The sequence below is a fragment of the Schistocerca americana genome, chromosome 3 (assembly GCF_021461395.2).
Source record: "Schistocerca americana isolate TAMUIC-IGC-003095 chromosome 3, iqSchAmer2.1, whole genome shotgun sequence".
NCBI lineage: Eukaryota > Metazoa > Arthropoda > Insecta > Orthoptera > Acrididae > Schistocerca > Schistocerca americana.
In genome coordinates, this window is record NC_060121.1 from 453,017,775 (window position 1) to 453,033,151 (window position 15,377).

Here is a 15,377-nt window from a genome sequence, read left to right on the forward strand (position 1 = left end):
CGAAATATCGGCTTCCCTATATTTTAAAAAATATCAACAGCCCTACTGAGTGGTAGGCGTGTCTGACTGCTATGCAGCGGGCTCGGGTTCGATGGCCGGCCGGTTCGGAGATTTTCTCCGCACGGAGACGGGTGTTGTGTTGTTCTCATCATCATTTCGTCATCATGTACACGTAAGTCGCCCAATGTGGCGTCACCCGAAAAGACTTGCAACTCGAGGCCGAACTTCCCCAGATTCGGACTCCTGGCCATCGGTGCCATACGATCATTTCATTTCAGTACGTATCCATCGTGACAGTAGTCTTAACTGTCCTGCCAATGACGGTACACATTTACAGAATAAGTCGTTGCAGTGTTGAAGTGAACAGATATTAGCGCGCTTGTTTGTAATTCATAGCATCGGTTCTCTCCAATGACAACTTTTTGTTTGTCTGTTAATTCTGTAAATATGTCTATGATTTTTTTTATACTTTTGCTGCGTAGCAGCGTTTACGTGTAGAACTTACGAAATTGGCTAACTGCTCGTGGCGTTCGTTTAGGAGGTAAAACGGAAGATTTCTTCACTCAGAAACATGCCACGGCCACAAATTATGGCTCAAAACACGCAGATTCCTGGGCACTTTTATGTAATGTATGCATGAGTACGGTAAAATACATTACCAAGTTGCGGTAGTGTACAAACTCTGAAATACGCAAGATGGCTGCTCAGCTCTCTCCGAGTACTCTCTACAATGCCGGTATAGTTTTTCTCGAGAGATACGGCGAGCAGCACTCGAGAGATGGAGGTAGCTGTCCCAGACGAGAGGTCTGAGCTCGCACAGAACTTTGAGATCTTTGGCCTCTCAGACACTGCCACCGAGCTGACTCTCGGCGCTGTTTACACGACACATATTACTCGCAAAAGACGGAAAAGTTCTCACACATGGACACGTCAGTACGTAGTTCACGCTGTGTGCCGAGTGCTCGTCCGGCGGGCCGCGCCGCGCTGCAGTGTCCGCAGGGCGCCAGGTGTGTGTCCTTGGGCTCGGGCGCAGAGTTTCGCAACGGCCGCCCGGGCCGGTCCGGCTGCGTGGCGTCCTCGGGAGCGGAGTTGAATAACCGCCAAGCAGGCGGCGGCTCTGCACTGCGGACGTGGACGCCCGCCAGCGGCGGCGCGACGCCACGCCGCGAGGTAAACAACGTGCTTTATGGCTGCCCGCTGCCGGCCCCGCGTACGCTGGGCAGCCTTCCACCTCCACTGTGTCTTCACAACAATAATACACACCAGGGGAGCCGTGCGATGCTTTCACACTTCAACAGTTGTAAATAATGACCGTATTTGCGATAACTGTAGTCGTCGGGATAAAGGTAATTGTGTGAATCAAGAAATAACAATTTTAAAAACTGGCCAAGTGCGAGTATCAATCGCTCACTGATGGTTCCGTACAAACTTAAATGCGTTCATCCGTCCTTGGAATCGAGAATCTCAAAGATGTTTGCCTGTTATCGATATCGATGCTGGCAAGACTCTGGTCCCGGGAATTCCAGCGCCGTATCAAGATTTCCACAAAAAAAGGACTCCGTCTTCAGGCCACGAGTGGCCTACCGGGACCATCGGACCGCCGTGTCATCCTCAGAGTAGGATGCGGATAGGAGGGGCATGGGGTCAGCACACCGCTCTCCCGGCCGATATAATGGTATTCTTGACCGAAGCCGCTAATATTCGGTCAAGTAGCTCCTCAATTGGCATCCCGAGGCTGAGTGCACCCTAGAAAATGGCAACAGCGCACGGCAGTCGGGATGGTCACCCATCCAAGTGCCGACCACGCCCGACAGCGATTAACTTCGGTGACCTCACGGGAACCGGCGTGCCGGCCGCGGTGGTCTAGCGGTTCTAGGCGCGCAGTCCGGAACCGCGCGACTGCTACGGTCGCAGGTTCGAATCCTGCCTCGGGCATGGATGGGTGTGATGTCCTTAGGTCAGTTAGGTTTAAGTAGTTCTAAGTTCTAGGGGACTGATGACCACAGTAGTTAAGTCCCATAGTGCTCAGAGCCATTTGAACCATTTTTGAACCGGTGTATCCACTGCGGCAAGGCCGTTGCCATCAAAGTTTCCGTAGCCATACTAAAAGAAGCTAGCAGGGGACTTCAGATTATATATACAGAGGGACAGTGTTTAATAATACATTTACTATTTACTTACGAAAACATGTGTACAAGTCACATTTCATGAATTACAATTTAACAACGTGCAATTTAATTAGTTTACTTTACTTGTACTGTGAAATCTTGTTTCTTGCAGAACTTCGTGATCCTAGCTCAAAGCAAAGCTGATGAACGAGTTTGCGAGTCCGCAGCTCGTGGTCGTGGGGTAGCGTTCTCGCTTCCCGCGCCCGGGTTCCCGAGTTCGATTCCCGGCGGGGTCAGGGATTTTCTCTGCCTCATGATGACTGAGTGTTGTGTGATGTCCTTAGGTTAGGTAGGTTTAAGAAGTTCTAAGTTCTAGGGGACTGATGACCTCAGATGTTAAGGCCCATAGTGCTCAGAGCCATTTGAACCATTTGAACCAGGTGTCAATCATCTGAGCAGTTGTAAACAGTAGACTCATGCGAAACTTTCGCACTTTCACAGTTCATCGTTTTAAATAATGGTAGTATTTGTATTAAGTGTACCCACTGGGTTAACGATAGTTGGCAACAATGAAAAATATGTTTGACGTTTCGGAAGGTATATTCCTTTGGAAAATACAAGTTGTACAAGTTAATGGACTACCCCAATGGTCGGTTATTGTCTATGGCAGTGCTTAACAAGTTCTTTAAAACAAATTGTATTTGTAATAAGATAATATGAAAAGGGAGTCTCTTATTCGTATTTAATAAGTTAGCTTCGTTAAATACAGGTATGAAGCTGGGCATCCATGATGCATTTTTGCCTACGACAGTTAAAAATCCCCATTTTGTTAAAATTTTCCACAAATCTTAAGTTGTAGCGAAAATCAATATGCAGTGTCAGAAACGGGTTGAAAAGCCTTTTACAAGGATATTGCTCTTGTCGTGGTATCCCAGTCAGGCGCGGATGCAACAGGAGGGGCGAGATACGGAGGGGACATGGGGAGGGGGTGAGTGTCATGAGGGTCGTAACCACACTACCTCCTCCCCCGCCCCCCCCACCCCCAAAACATATGTCAGTAAAAGTTTTATACCACTGTGTATATCAACACCCAAAGTTCCCAGCTAAAATATGGAAGCACCAAATGATACGTGATTCCTTAACCGTACCACACTTACACATCATATCTTAAAAACCATAAAAGAGGAAGCGGGATGGAATCATAGTTGGTAGTCACAATTTATAATTAAGACAGTTTATTGGCCTTACCCCTTTAAAAAAATTGACAATTACAAATTGTGAACGAGCCACTAGATGAAACTCTGCCAGTACAGTTAGAAACCCAACGTACTCAGTACTCTAACAAACAATTCCAAATTAAGAAAACCGGGTTACTGACAAACTTAAGAACTTCAAACTCCCATATAGGACTTCCCTCAAAACAGATATAATGAAAAAATTACAGGTAAAGGGTGACTTAATAACACTTTAACACTAGTGCCAAGCTAAGATGCCATTACATAACATGATAGAACCACTTAAATAAAAAGACTACAACAGAAACACTGATATTAAAAAAATAAATGTTCACGTGCTCAGACGTGTTAGTAAAAAATTATTAGAAAAAGCTGCACAAGGAACTCAGCAGCTGCTATGTAGTTTAAGGTTGAGCCAGTTGCCAGTCCCTTCCTTGACGGAAGGAAGGTAAATACTAAACTTTGGAAGGCGATATGTCAATAACTCCAGTAGCGGCCAGGTTCTTAAACACTGCCAGGCCCAGACCTCGGCTGACATTTCACTCCCGGGCAAGGCGCTGGCACAGTCAAAAGTTTCTACCCGAATCATAAAGACATTCCAGTAACTCTGAAACATAGAAACACTCGCCACAACCTTTGACTCACTTACACATCGACAACTGTATTAACAGAGTGCAGGCTTTAAAAATGGCAATATAAAATCACTTGTTTGCAAGAGACACAAAGCACTAGTAAAACTTCTTACAAAATTTTCAAATAACGGCCACCATTTAACTAGGCCAACTGAGCTCTTCCATACCGTCTTAAGGTTCGACTATGAAAGTCTCACCATAATAATAATGTTGAAAATCTCTGAGTGCGTCGGTGAACAATTACAACGATTTACTCCGTATCAGGTACACAATACGAGGGAGCGGGTCCCACAGCTTCAAATTTTTTCCCCAGCGAAGTCACAGAACTTGTATCTCCAAGCTGCCCATGTCGACAAAACTTCCCACCAATTTCACACCACAACGTGTAACGGTCACCCCGGTCGTTCGGCAACTGTTGACACTCGTCTCCCCGCGAATGTCACGAGATCTCGAGCTTTACCCGTCGAAGGCTAACAACCAACTCGCTTCGCCTGCCAAGCCGCAAGATAAGACACGCGAAAGGCAAAGATAGCTTACCTCAACCACAATCGATCTCAACGATACATGAACAAAATAAGACTGACGCCAGCTCGCCACGGCTTACCAAAAATACATTTCTATAACTTATACGGTGTAGGAAAACTGTTGGCTTTTAATAAATATTCTAGTTGTCTCGGAATGGTTGAATACAGGTCCTATATGGTTTCCACGGGTATCTTACATCATTCTTCCTGCAAAATTGTATCCAGTTCAGGTAATGATATTCGAGGTGAATAGCGATCACGCGCCCTTCTCTCCAAAATGGACGACAAAGGCTCAATAATATTGAGATCTGGTGGCTGTGGTGGGCAGGAGAGTTGCAGCAATCAGCCACCAGATCTCAATATTATTGAGCCTTTGTCGTCCATTTTGGAGAGAAGGGCGCGTGATCGCTATTCAATGGGCTCATGATTACTCTTGTAAGGTCGGATTTTTGCAAGGATTATATGACCATTCTGGCTCATCGGGCTGCTGAAATCACCACTGAACCCCCCATGTTTCACTCTGGGCAGCAAATAGGCTTCATCGTAGGCTTGGGATGGAGTGCGCCAGATGTAAACTAGAAGTTATAAACCGTGTCAGAGAAGACGCACTCGACTAAATGAGTTTCTTTCAATACTCCACGGCCAGGTTTTACGCCTTTGCACCTCGGTTTCCTTTTACGAGCACTTGCATCCCTGGCGAGTGGTTTTGGAATTCCAGCTCGCCATGTAGTTCACAGATTATGGAGCTCCCTTCGTGTTTTTTGGGTACTGACACGTTCGAGAGTGCGGCATTCAGTTCTGTCGTCCTGTTCTTTTTCGTCACAATCCTCTCCAATGTCCGTCTGTTACGATCACTCAATACACACTTTCTTCCGCGCTGTGACTTCGCGGATTATTTTTTCTCTGTATGCGGTATAAACCTTGGGTAAGGTGCATTTTGGTTGCGGAAGCATCCACCACAGGAGCGCTAACGATTTGCCCACGTTCAAATTCAATTATTTCAGACATAACACACTCACAACTACACAGAACACTGTTCTGACCACTACTCGCACGTGTAACGTTTTGAGGACATTGCACAGGTTTTATTTGTGGTCAAATACAGCAGCGCCTCCTGCAGACTTGGTTAGCATCTACATTTATTTTCGAATATGCATTCCACGCGGTTTTTCCACATTTTTTTCCGTGCCCTGCAGTAGCATGAAAACTAAGAAAATTTCAAGGAATTCTACAAACTACAAGCTGCGTTTAACATAGTATACTTTTCAGCTGCATAGTGAGGAACTGTCTATTTGGACGTATTTGCATCCTGACCAGCAACATTCCAGATTGGTAATGGTGCACTTTCATAGGCCATGACTATACATGCTATCAACAACAAAGCCGACACGGTTCACGTCTGTGACAGGAAGAACTATCAGAACACAGAAAGTTGTTCAAAAAATGTTCAAATGTGTGTGAAATCTTATGGGACTTAACTGCTAAGGTCATCAGTCCCTAAGCTTACACACTACTTAACCTAAATTATCCTAAGGACAAACACACACACCCATGCCCGACTCGAACCTCCGCCGAGACCAGTCGCACAGTCCATGACTGCAGTGCCTTAGACCACTCGGCTAGCAGAAAGTTGTGTACGGGAAGACAGAAAGAGAAAAAAACTACCACTAAGAACAAAAAAACAAAGACTGGCACCCAGAAGATAAATAGAAACGACAGATAGGCCAGTATTCACCCTTCATTTACAGGCCTGCATAACTACAGTCTGTAGACCTGTGCTTAGTGAAATACTGATGACAATGGTGAGCGCACACTTCGAATTTATGCTGTGTAAAGCATTAACTTTTCAAAGATGTGAGCATCTGTTGCTATCATAGCTCTTAAATTAATGCCGTGGAACATGTACTTTTCAGGTTTTCAAATGCTTGATTTCTCTGAATTCCAATTTGTCGGACGTTATTCTAAAGCAATGTATTAAGCACTGATGTAGACAAATTATTATAATAAAACATTTGTATATTGTATTGTAATTAAACAATTTATTACTATCTTAAAACATTTTATGTACTTAATCAAAATATCCACGGGTGTACTGCTGGTCTAGTGTCCAACGGGAACAATATTTCGGCGATCATACATGTCGCCATCATCACCTGATGATGGCGACATGTATGATCGCCCAAATATTGTGCCCGTTGGACACTGTAGACCGGCAGTACACCCGTGGATATTTTCATTATCAAATACGCCGGGAGAAACTCAAGAATCACATCATACACCTTTACGGGGAGGAGATGTACCGCAGCATGAAGAAATTTGAAAAGTTGCGCCACCGTAACCTGATGATGGCGACATTTATGATTGCCGAAATATTGTGCCCGTGGGACACTGTAGATCGGCAGTACACCCGTGGATATTTTGATTATCAAATACGCCGGGAGAAACTCAAGAATCACATTTTATATACTTTGTTACTGCTAACATCGTAAACATCTCAGGTACATTAGAAGTGCGGAAAACGGGAAGTTATCTTTTAGGGGAGGGATCAGGGGAAAGACAAACCGACAGCAACAACCCGCCCCACCCCCCACCAGTACATAATCCATATCCCCGCCTGATTTCGATTTAAGAACAAAATGCACACGTCATATATAGGTATTTACATAGTTACAAATCTAGTTGGCAATTGTGGAGCAGATAGTCGGCCATGGCATTATAGTAAGAAGCATCGCAACATTTCCCCAAAGTAATTTTGGGAAAACAGGGCACACCTAAATCAGTCGTGCCGGGAAGAGACTGGAGCCTACATGCTCCCAACTTCAAGGCAAGTCTGTTTAAAACAGCGCACTGTCAGTCGGTTCATCCCCAGTGTGCAATACTGTTTGGATTATACGATCTTAGTAAGAAGTTTTTTAATACTGTAAAAAGCTAGTGCTACTTTAGATTACCTTCCATTAGGAACATAGGTGCACTCAACGACTGTTTTATGACTTTCTAATGACAGAGCACACCAATCGGTCGTCCTTTTCCTGCTGATTTTATTCGGCAAATCTAGATTTCGACCATTTCATAGTATCAGTGCATGTTCTAGTACGTCAGTCCCTGTTATTCGGGCTTCTGTCACAGTTCTTTCAAGACTACTGAAAGAACTGTAACAGAAGCCCGAACAACAGGGGAATGACATACTAGAACATGCACTGATATTATGAAATGGTGCATTGATAATGGCTAGGCATTAGCCGAAATCTGAAAGAAAAGGTCGACTGATTCCTATGCTCTATCATTTGATAGTGCTTCGTTTCGATTCATGTCTCAGTACGGATACTTGTAACATATATTATTCCATAATGTAAACCTACACACACCATCAGCAGACATCAGGGTCACGGGGACGATTCTTGGTTTCCATCTTGGAGATCGCAGCTTCCCATTTTCCTACCTGAAAAATTGATTCAGTATACCTCCCCAGTGAGTGAGTTGAGAAAGCGGATAAGGTATTACAGTTATCTATTCCAGCGGTAAGGAATGAGGTTTTCCAGAAAAGAAAAAGAATTAGGTCAAAATATTCGTTTGAATTGATGGACATTTTGTCATTATTATTATTATTACCAACTTCTGTTATATTTTCTACCAGACCTGTTCACTAAAACACACTGTGTCTCCATGAACGAAAACTGATGGTTATGTACATTGTTAAGTCTGTTAACATTCCTTGACGGATCATTTCAAGCTTAGAAATTTTGCACATGAAGGTTTGTAAGTACAGGAAGTTGCTCGCTGAAATAGGGTACAACGCAACTGCGTCATTCGAATTACAACCGCTCTCGTGGGCCACAAAACAAATTTGTCTAGTACGGTCGCACACAATCCGGAGCACCAGGTAATGACTGATACCTAGAAATTATGGCTCGTTGATGCCCCGACGATAATGAAACAGAATTGTACATCGCTTTCTTCGGAAGCTGCTACGTGCGCTGTGTCGGCGGATAGTATGGTGTCTATAATAACAGTACATGCGCAGGAAGGTGGGCAAAGAAACATCTGAAATGGATCTTGGACCTACGGGGGCGGCTGAAAGTATACTGTTATTCGTATCGCTGCAGATTTGAATGTGAGCCGTCGGGTAGCCGTAAGTACAATGACACTTCTGAGATAAATGCGCTGCACAGGCTTCAGCAGTCGGAGACCGTAATCATATCCAATGCCTTCCAATGCCTTTTGGTGACTTTATAGCTCTCCTTCTTCTTCGTCGCCTTCGTCGTCCTTGTCATCTTCTTCTTCTTCTCTTTCACTTTCAATATGAGACCATTTATTACCTATTATGATCCCCCATTTTCCTCTCTCTCTTTCATTTGACTTCATTAGGAGTCCTTTATGGATCGTATCTTTGCAGTTCCATATTCTTCATTCTTCTAATTTTTTGCTTGTACATGACTTCTAATTTACTCTTTTTCTGGTTAGTATTTCTCCATTTCTTTATTTAAAGCTCTTAAATGTTCTACTTATGAAATTTTAACTTTTTTTTTGTTTTCTGTTTCAAACCTCATTCATATATAGGAGCCACGGAGAGCAAATATTTTTTATTTCATTATCTGTGCCCAACTAGGAAGCTTTTTGTGAACTTTTTATAGCGCTTTGTTTTCTTCCAATCTCTCCCCAACCGTTGACTATGTTTCTTTCTCTGTCCTCCGTCCACACAGTAACTTGTCAAGCAAGCTTCCCGGCGAATGCTTGTTAATCATGATACGTAATGTTGTCTTGTACCTAAAGATTTCCTTTAGGTCTTTACTGTTAGTTGATAGTTTTGGTTCTTTATCGTTTGCTACTATGTAAGTCACCAAGCAGTTGGAATAGCAGTTTCCCAATCGTATCTGCGAATCGTTCTGTATATCGATAGACTTCCTCTGATTTCTTCTTCTTACAGATTTGTTGGTCCTAGGATTTTCCTGCGAATTTTACATTCCTGTTCTTCTATGGTTCTTCTTAGAGATCTTCCTCCAGTTATAATAGTTTCACGTGCATAAGGCATTTTTGTTTTCATCAGAATGCAACAATTTTGCCTTTTTTGGTAATGTGTTATCTAAGTGAGTATGTATGCTCTATTTAGTTTTGTAGTTCCTTTTTTGTTCGCTTCCCAATTTATCCACTAGTGAGTTTTTTCCAAATGTGGTGATTAAACATCTTTTATCGACTGCCTCATCTCGAATGAAGAGCAACAGTTTGATAAGAAATCGTGTTAAGTGGAGGGGAACAAAAATAGATACCAAATCGAGTCTGCTCTTCAGTACATTAGTCCAGGCTTTATCTCGAAGGAAGCACTTGGCTGTAATGGACTGGATAGATTAAGAAATTCGTTGCCTTGCAGTCTAACCGAAAGTGCCATTAGTCTCTGCGCCAGAATATCTCTGATTCGAGTAATGTGGAGGACAAGGCGGGGAAGAGATTACGGGATACATCGGACAAAATGACTGCGCGGCACGCAGATTGGTGCTATTGTCTCCGTGAAACACAGCGTTTAGCTCCATTGTCACTGCCAGCAAAAGCAAGAGCGCCCTTGCATAATACACGGCAGCATAGGCTACGCGGGTTGCATACTCGAGAGGTCGCAGGGGCACCAGGGCAGCTACGAGCTGTTCCGAACTGCGTGAGCAGGAGAAGACAATACGACCCCCGTAGTTGTGAGTGAGTGGACGTATGATGTTCCTCGCCGACTAGACACGAACATGTATACCAGAGAAGCACAGTAGCTGAAGACAAATAATAAATGGAAATGCACCACAGTATTAAACAGCGTCAAAGTCTCTATGTTATAAAGGTTATTAAATAACGCGTAGTAGCTTGGTTGAATAATTACACAAAAAGCAATCTCTCTGTTTTCATAGGAAGTATCACTGCATTAACCTGAAGTGATTTCAGGCAGTCACACAGCTGCCACCGAGCGAGATGGTGCAGTGGTTAGCGCACTGGGCTCGCATTCGGGAGGACGGTACAAACCCGCGTTCGACTGTCCTGATTTACGAATTCCGTGATTTCCCTAAATCGCTTCAGGGAAATGCCGGGATGGTTCCTTTAAAAAGGCACGGCCTATTTCCTTCCCCATCCTTCCCTAATCCTAGCTTGTGCTCAAATGACGTTGCCGAATGGCTATGTGTGGTTGGATATTAAGAACATACCTCTGGTGACCACATGCCCAGTGACTTAATACTCCGTCAGATCAGCAAGAATGTTAATAAAAAACTATTTCCCCGTTCTCTATCACCCAGTCGTCCTCTTCCTTCAGATTTTTGTAGTTCTTGAGTAGGTTTTAGGTTGATTAAGAGGCGCGCGTGAACTGCCTCTTCCGACGCTATGCAATTTTCGTTACTGCTGCTTCCTTTGGCTTTTCAGACTTATGACAGATCATCATAAAAAAGTCTGAATTTTGATGGAATTTGCCAGATAATAGTATTTTCTGCGATAGCTGTCTGTACACTGCGGTGACAAAAAGTCATAGGATAGTGATACACACATATACAGACGGCGGTAGTATCGCGTACGCAAGAGTTGAAACGGCAGTGCATTGTTTCAGCTCTCATTTATACTGAGGGGACTACTCTAGCACGCTTGCCGTGAGGCCCAAATTCTCAACTTATACCATACACTATGATGTAGAGCCACTTCTCATTAGCCACAATATTCTTGGCATCTCGCCGATTCCCGTAAGAGTTAGAGCTCGGTGTGCTTCTGTACTGAAGCGATCATTGGCTGTCATCGTCTTAATTATGTATGTGGTGTCTGTTCCTTCGGACATGTCCGAAAGAGCAGACACCACCAATACAGTTAAGGTAGAATGTATCGTTGGGACCAAAAGCAGATAACCCGCAAAGAGCAGCGTGTTCATAGTACTACCACCGTCAACAAGAGACAATTATCACACGTTAAAGTTATGACTTTTACAAGGTGAACTGATGAGTCAGAATTTACATCTTTATGATTCTACTACGCACCATATAACAAATACACAGTGTGTGTGACTGAGTAATTGCTGAAATGGCTGTTGACGGCGTTCTACATGTGACCAAAAAATATGCTACGTACTATTAACTTCACAGGAGTGCTTAAAACGTTCAGTTAATACACGTGTTACACGACATATGTGATGCACCACACGTGAATCTCATGGGAGAGCATTACTGGAAATGTCTTGTCACTGTTTGCTAGTGATAGATGTGTGTGGTAGATAATTATATTGTAGGATACTTGCGCAAAGAAATGATGCTTTTTTCTGCCGCTACGGACAATTGCGGAAATGAAAACAATTTGCTTAAGGGTTGCACTTCTGTCACGTTAAACGATTTTCTTCAGTCGTCGTTGGTCGCATTCTTGTAGGATCTTTCCGGCCGCAGCGATGTTGGAGATTTGATGTTTTATCAGATTCCTGAAATTCATTGCACACTCGTGAAATGGTGGTACAGGAAAATCTCCACTTCATCGCTATCTCGGAGAAGCTGTGTCCCATCGCTCGTGCACCGACTACAACACCACGTTCAAACTCACCCTTGATAACCTGCTAATGTAACAGCGCTAGACACTTGTTGTCTTACATAGGCGTTGCCGACCGCAGCGCCGTTTTCTGCCTGTTTACGTAGCTCTGTATTTGAATACGCATGCCTATATCAGTTTCTTTGACGCTTCAGTGTATAACAAAAGTTCCTTGGCGATCAGAGCAGGTGTTCCAAATGAAATAGCAGACGTCTAATCATGATTCGGCCTAAGATGCTTTTAGATTCTGTCTCCTATTTCTTAAATTCGGATTTCAGGTTTCGAGGTTATTTCTGTCATAATTCTACTTTCTTTTAATTATGAGAGTATATTTCTTTTGACCACTATTCATTCTAACAATGTACTACACTACCTCTTCACTGTCGATACATTAACGAATAATAGCTCTCTTTATCTTGTATTTGCCTCTCAGTTTTAAAATATGCTTTTAAAAAAGTGTTGTGGCATTTGATAAAGTGTATATACAGCGACAAAGACAAGAAGAAGAACGGATGAATGTAATGAGAAACATAAGGATTAGCCAATAACGCATGCAGCTGAAACAAAGACGGGCAGATTTATTTACGAGACAATGCCCAGGTACAGTAGATTATAAATGTTTGAAAGGCTTGTAGGACGCTAAGAAAAAAATGCATAAAAAATTTAGACTTTTAAGTTAGATATTTACGAGAAACGAGGTTAATTGCTTTAAACAGTCTACCTTCCTTCCAGTGCTTAGAGGTCGCATGAAAAGCTGCGTCTGTCTAATAAGCTCATCATATTTAATCACGCAAGCCACTCGCCTCGGTTATTCATGTTCCGGAAACTGAGCATCGGGACCGGTGCATTCCTCTTCATTCCAGAGATATTTTTGAATGCGCTGCTGAACGTCCCGAAATGTCAGTGGCATTTACATGAAGTTAACTGCTCTACGACTTGCTTTAACAATTTATATTTGTAGAATATTGTCATGCGACCGCTCTTGTTAGTACTTTTTGTACTGCTAATAAAGAGCGTGTACCACTTGCGAATTGATATTGGTAATAATGGCTGCCTTAGTTCGTTATACAATTTCAGTTAAAGGGGAGTCAAGCTGCAGCAAACTCGCTAGAACAATCCTTCTTGCAAATTTACTGGTAGCTTACAATAGATGAAGAGAATCATTCTGCAGAATTTGCTGTTTCTGACTTTACACATTCATTCGTTTAACTAATTGCGCTATATATCGTGGATCCCAACGTAAGGCAAACATCATTCCAAAAACCCATTACTCTTAACATTTGATCTACAAATTTATAATCACTGTTCTTCAAATTCAGAGTGAGGTCATTGTCATATTTTCGTTTTTCCATTATACGTTGTAATATGTGGTGAATAAAACCTTTCAATCGTCCAACTGTAGGACCTAATATCAATCTCTCATCGTTACATCATTTTGGAACGATGGGAATACCACCATTTGTTGTTGTTAAAGACAGAGGATTCTAAATTGCTATTTATAAGTCTTGGTAACTTCGGTCGTTAACCTTAAAGAGAAAACGTAATTTGTAAAAATCGAAGAAATCACAGAACTTTCGTTCTGCTTGAGAGTAGTTCCTATGATCTAAACAATGCAATCAAAAGAAAGTAATGTCGGTATATAAATACAGTACACTTTATATTGTATTATGTAATAAGCATATCGAAAGATGGAATATGGTTTCGATACTGATCTCTCTCTCTCTCTCTCTCTCTCTCTCTCTCTCTTTCTCTCTCTCTCTCTCTCTCTCTCTCTCTCTCACACACACACACACACACACACACACACACACACACACACACACACACACACACACAAACGCCCACGAAATTGGGAAATACACCCTCACAGACTGTGAACCTTATACCGACAGTACTTGAGTGTTTTTTTAATTAAGACTAAATGTAACAATTTCTGTACATGTATCACCGGGTGACATTTAAACGGCACTCTAATACGTCTTGATGTAATACTGAAGCAAGAAATTTGTTAACGTCCAGGCAGTATTGCAGCGTACTGTGTACTATCCCGCTGTTTTGTGCATATAGCTACAGCGTGCTGTTTTCTTTGAATTCCTCGTGATAGCAGTAGCAGCTTTCGAAAAAGCCTACTTCTCGGGAAGCTGCTAGTTCGAGTTCGTCTTTCCTTTCCTGTTCGTGATGGATTATAGCTACTTGATAGCTGTGGAGTACTAACCAGTCTCGGAAAGTTGACGTGGACTTTTATGGAAAATCCTGTTGCAACTTCAGAACCGGTAACTATTTCCATCCTTCCTTGTTTTTCCTTTGCGGTTAATGCCCTTCCAACAGTACAGCATGACCACGATTTCACGTCATCTCAAATTGGAATTACACAATCGTATGTGCACAAGCGAGGAAAATTTTCAGTACATTTATATCTGGGCATCACAAGCCACAGTACGGGATGTAATAGAGGGTACATAATGTATGAACGTCTTTTTCCTCACTAAACGATGTGCCACTGTGGTTTAGCCAGTGAACTCGTAATCGGCAGGGCCGGTGTTGAACTCGCCTCCCGAGTATCAGGATTAAATTTTTTCATAGTTTTCCTTAGTCGCTTGAGGCAAGTGGTTCCTTTGAAGTAAACATAAACGGATTATTTCACTATCTTTCCACAATCTTCCACAATCCGAGCCCGTGTTCCTTCTTTAGGGGCCTTCCTTTCTCTTTTTACCACCTTTCTCTTGTAGTAGCAACTTCCTGCTAGTAAAAACTGTGCCGGACCGTGGCTCGAACATGAGAGCTTTGTCTTCCCCTGGCAAGTGCACTATCAACTGAGCTATCCAAGCACCACCCACGATCCCCACACATTGCCTTACTTCCGCCACTACTTCTTTCCTTTCTTCCGAGGTTCGAATCCCGGTCCGGCATACAGTTTTAATCTGCCAGGGTGTTTTAGATCCGCACACACTCTACTACAGAATGACAATTCATCCTGGAAAATATTCTGTTCGTGCCTGATATGCAGTAGAATTACTATCAGTTTCCTAAGTGCAAACCTCTAATTTTTTCATCGTGACCATTAAGCAAGATGTATTTGGAAGAACATTACATATTTCTTGACACACCTTCGGACGCGTGTTTACTGCAACGATCAGCATTAGAGACTCCTTGTATTTCTGAGATGCCCTTATTACTGAAAGAATACGGATGATTTTAATAGCTATTCTCTCTAACTTGTTGAACGTTTCAAAATAGTGCGTAATATTCAAGTGTCGGTAGTAATAGTGTTTCGTACCCGATCTTCGATTTTGTTGAACTCCAATGAATCTCAGCCTAGCATATTCGTGTCCCATAACTATATTTATATCGTAATAG

General features: G+C 42.8%; 1 protein-coding gene across 1 annotated transcript in view; it reads left to right on the forward strand.

Moving 5' to 3' along the window:
- Nucleotides 1-921: 921 nt before the first annotated feature.
- Nucleotides 922-15,377, forward strand: part of LOC124606147 — a 144,117-nt gene continuing 129,661 nt past the window's right edge. The window contains exon 1 of the mRNA XM_047138112.1: nucleotides 922-1,210. Within this exon, the coding sequence (XP_046994068.1) occupies nucleotides 922-1,210 (289 nt within the window). The remainder of the gene's footprint in view (nucleotides 1,211-15,377) is intronic.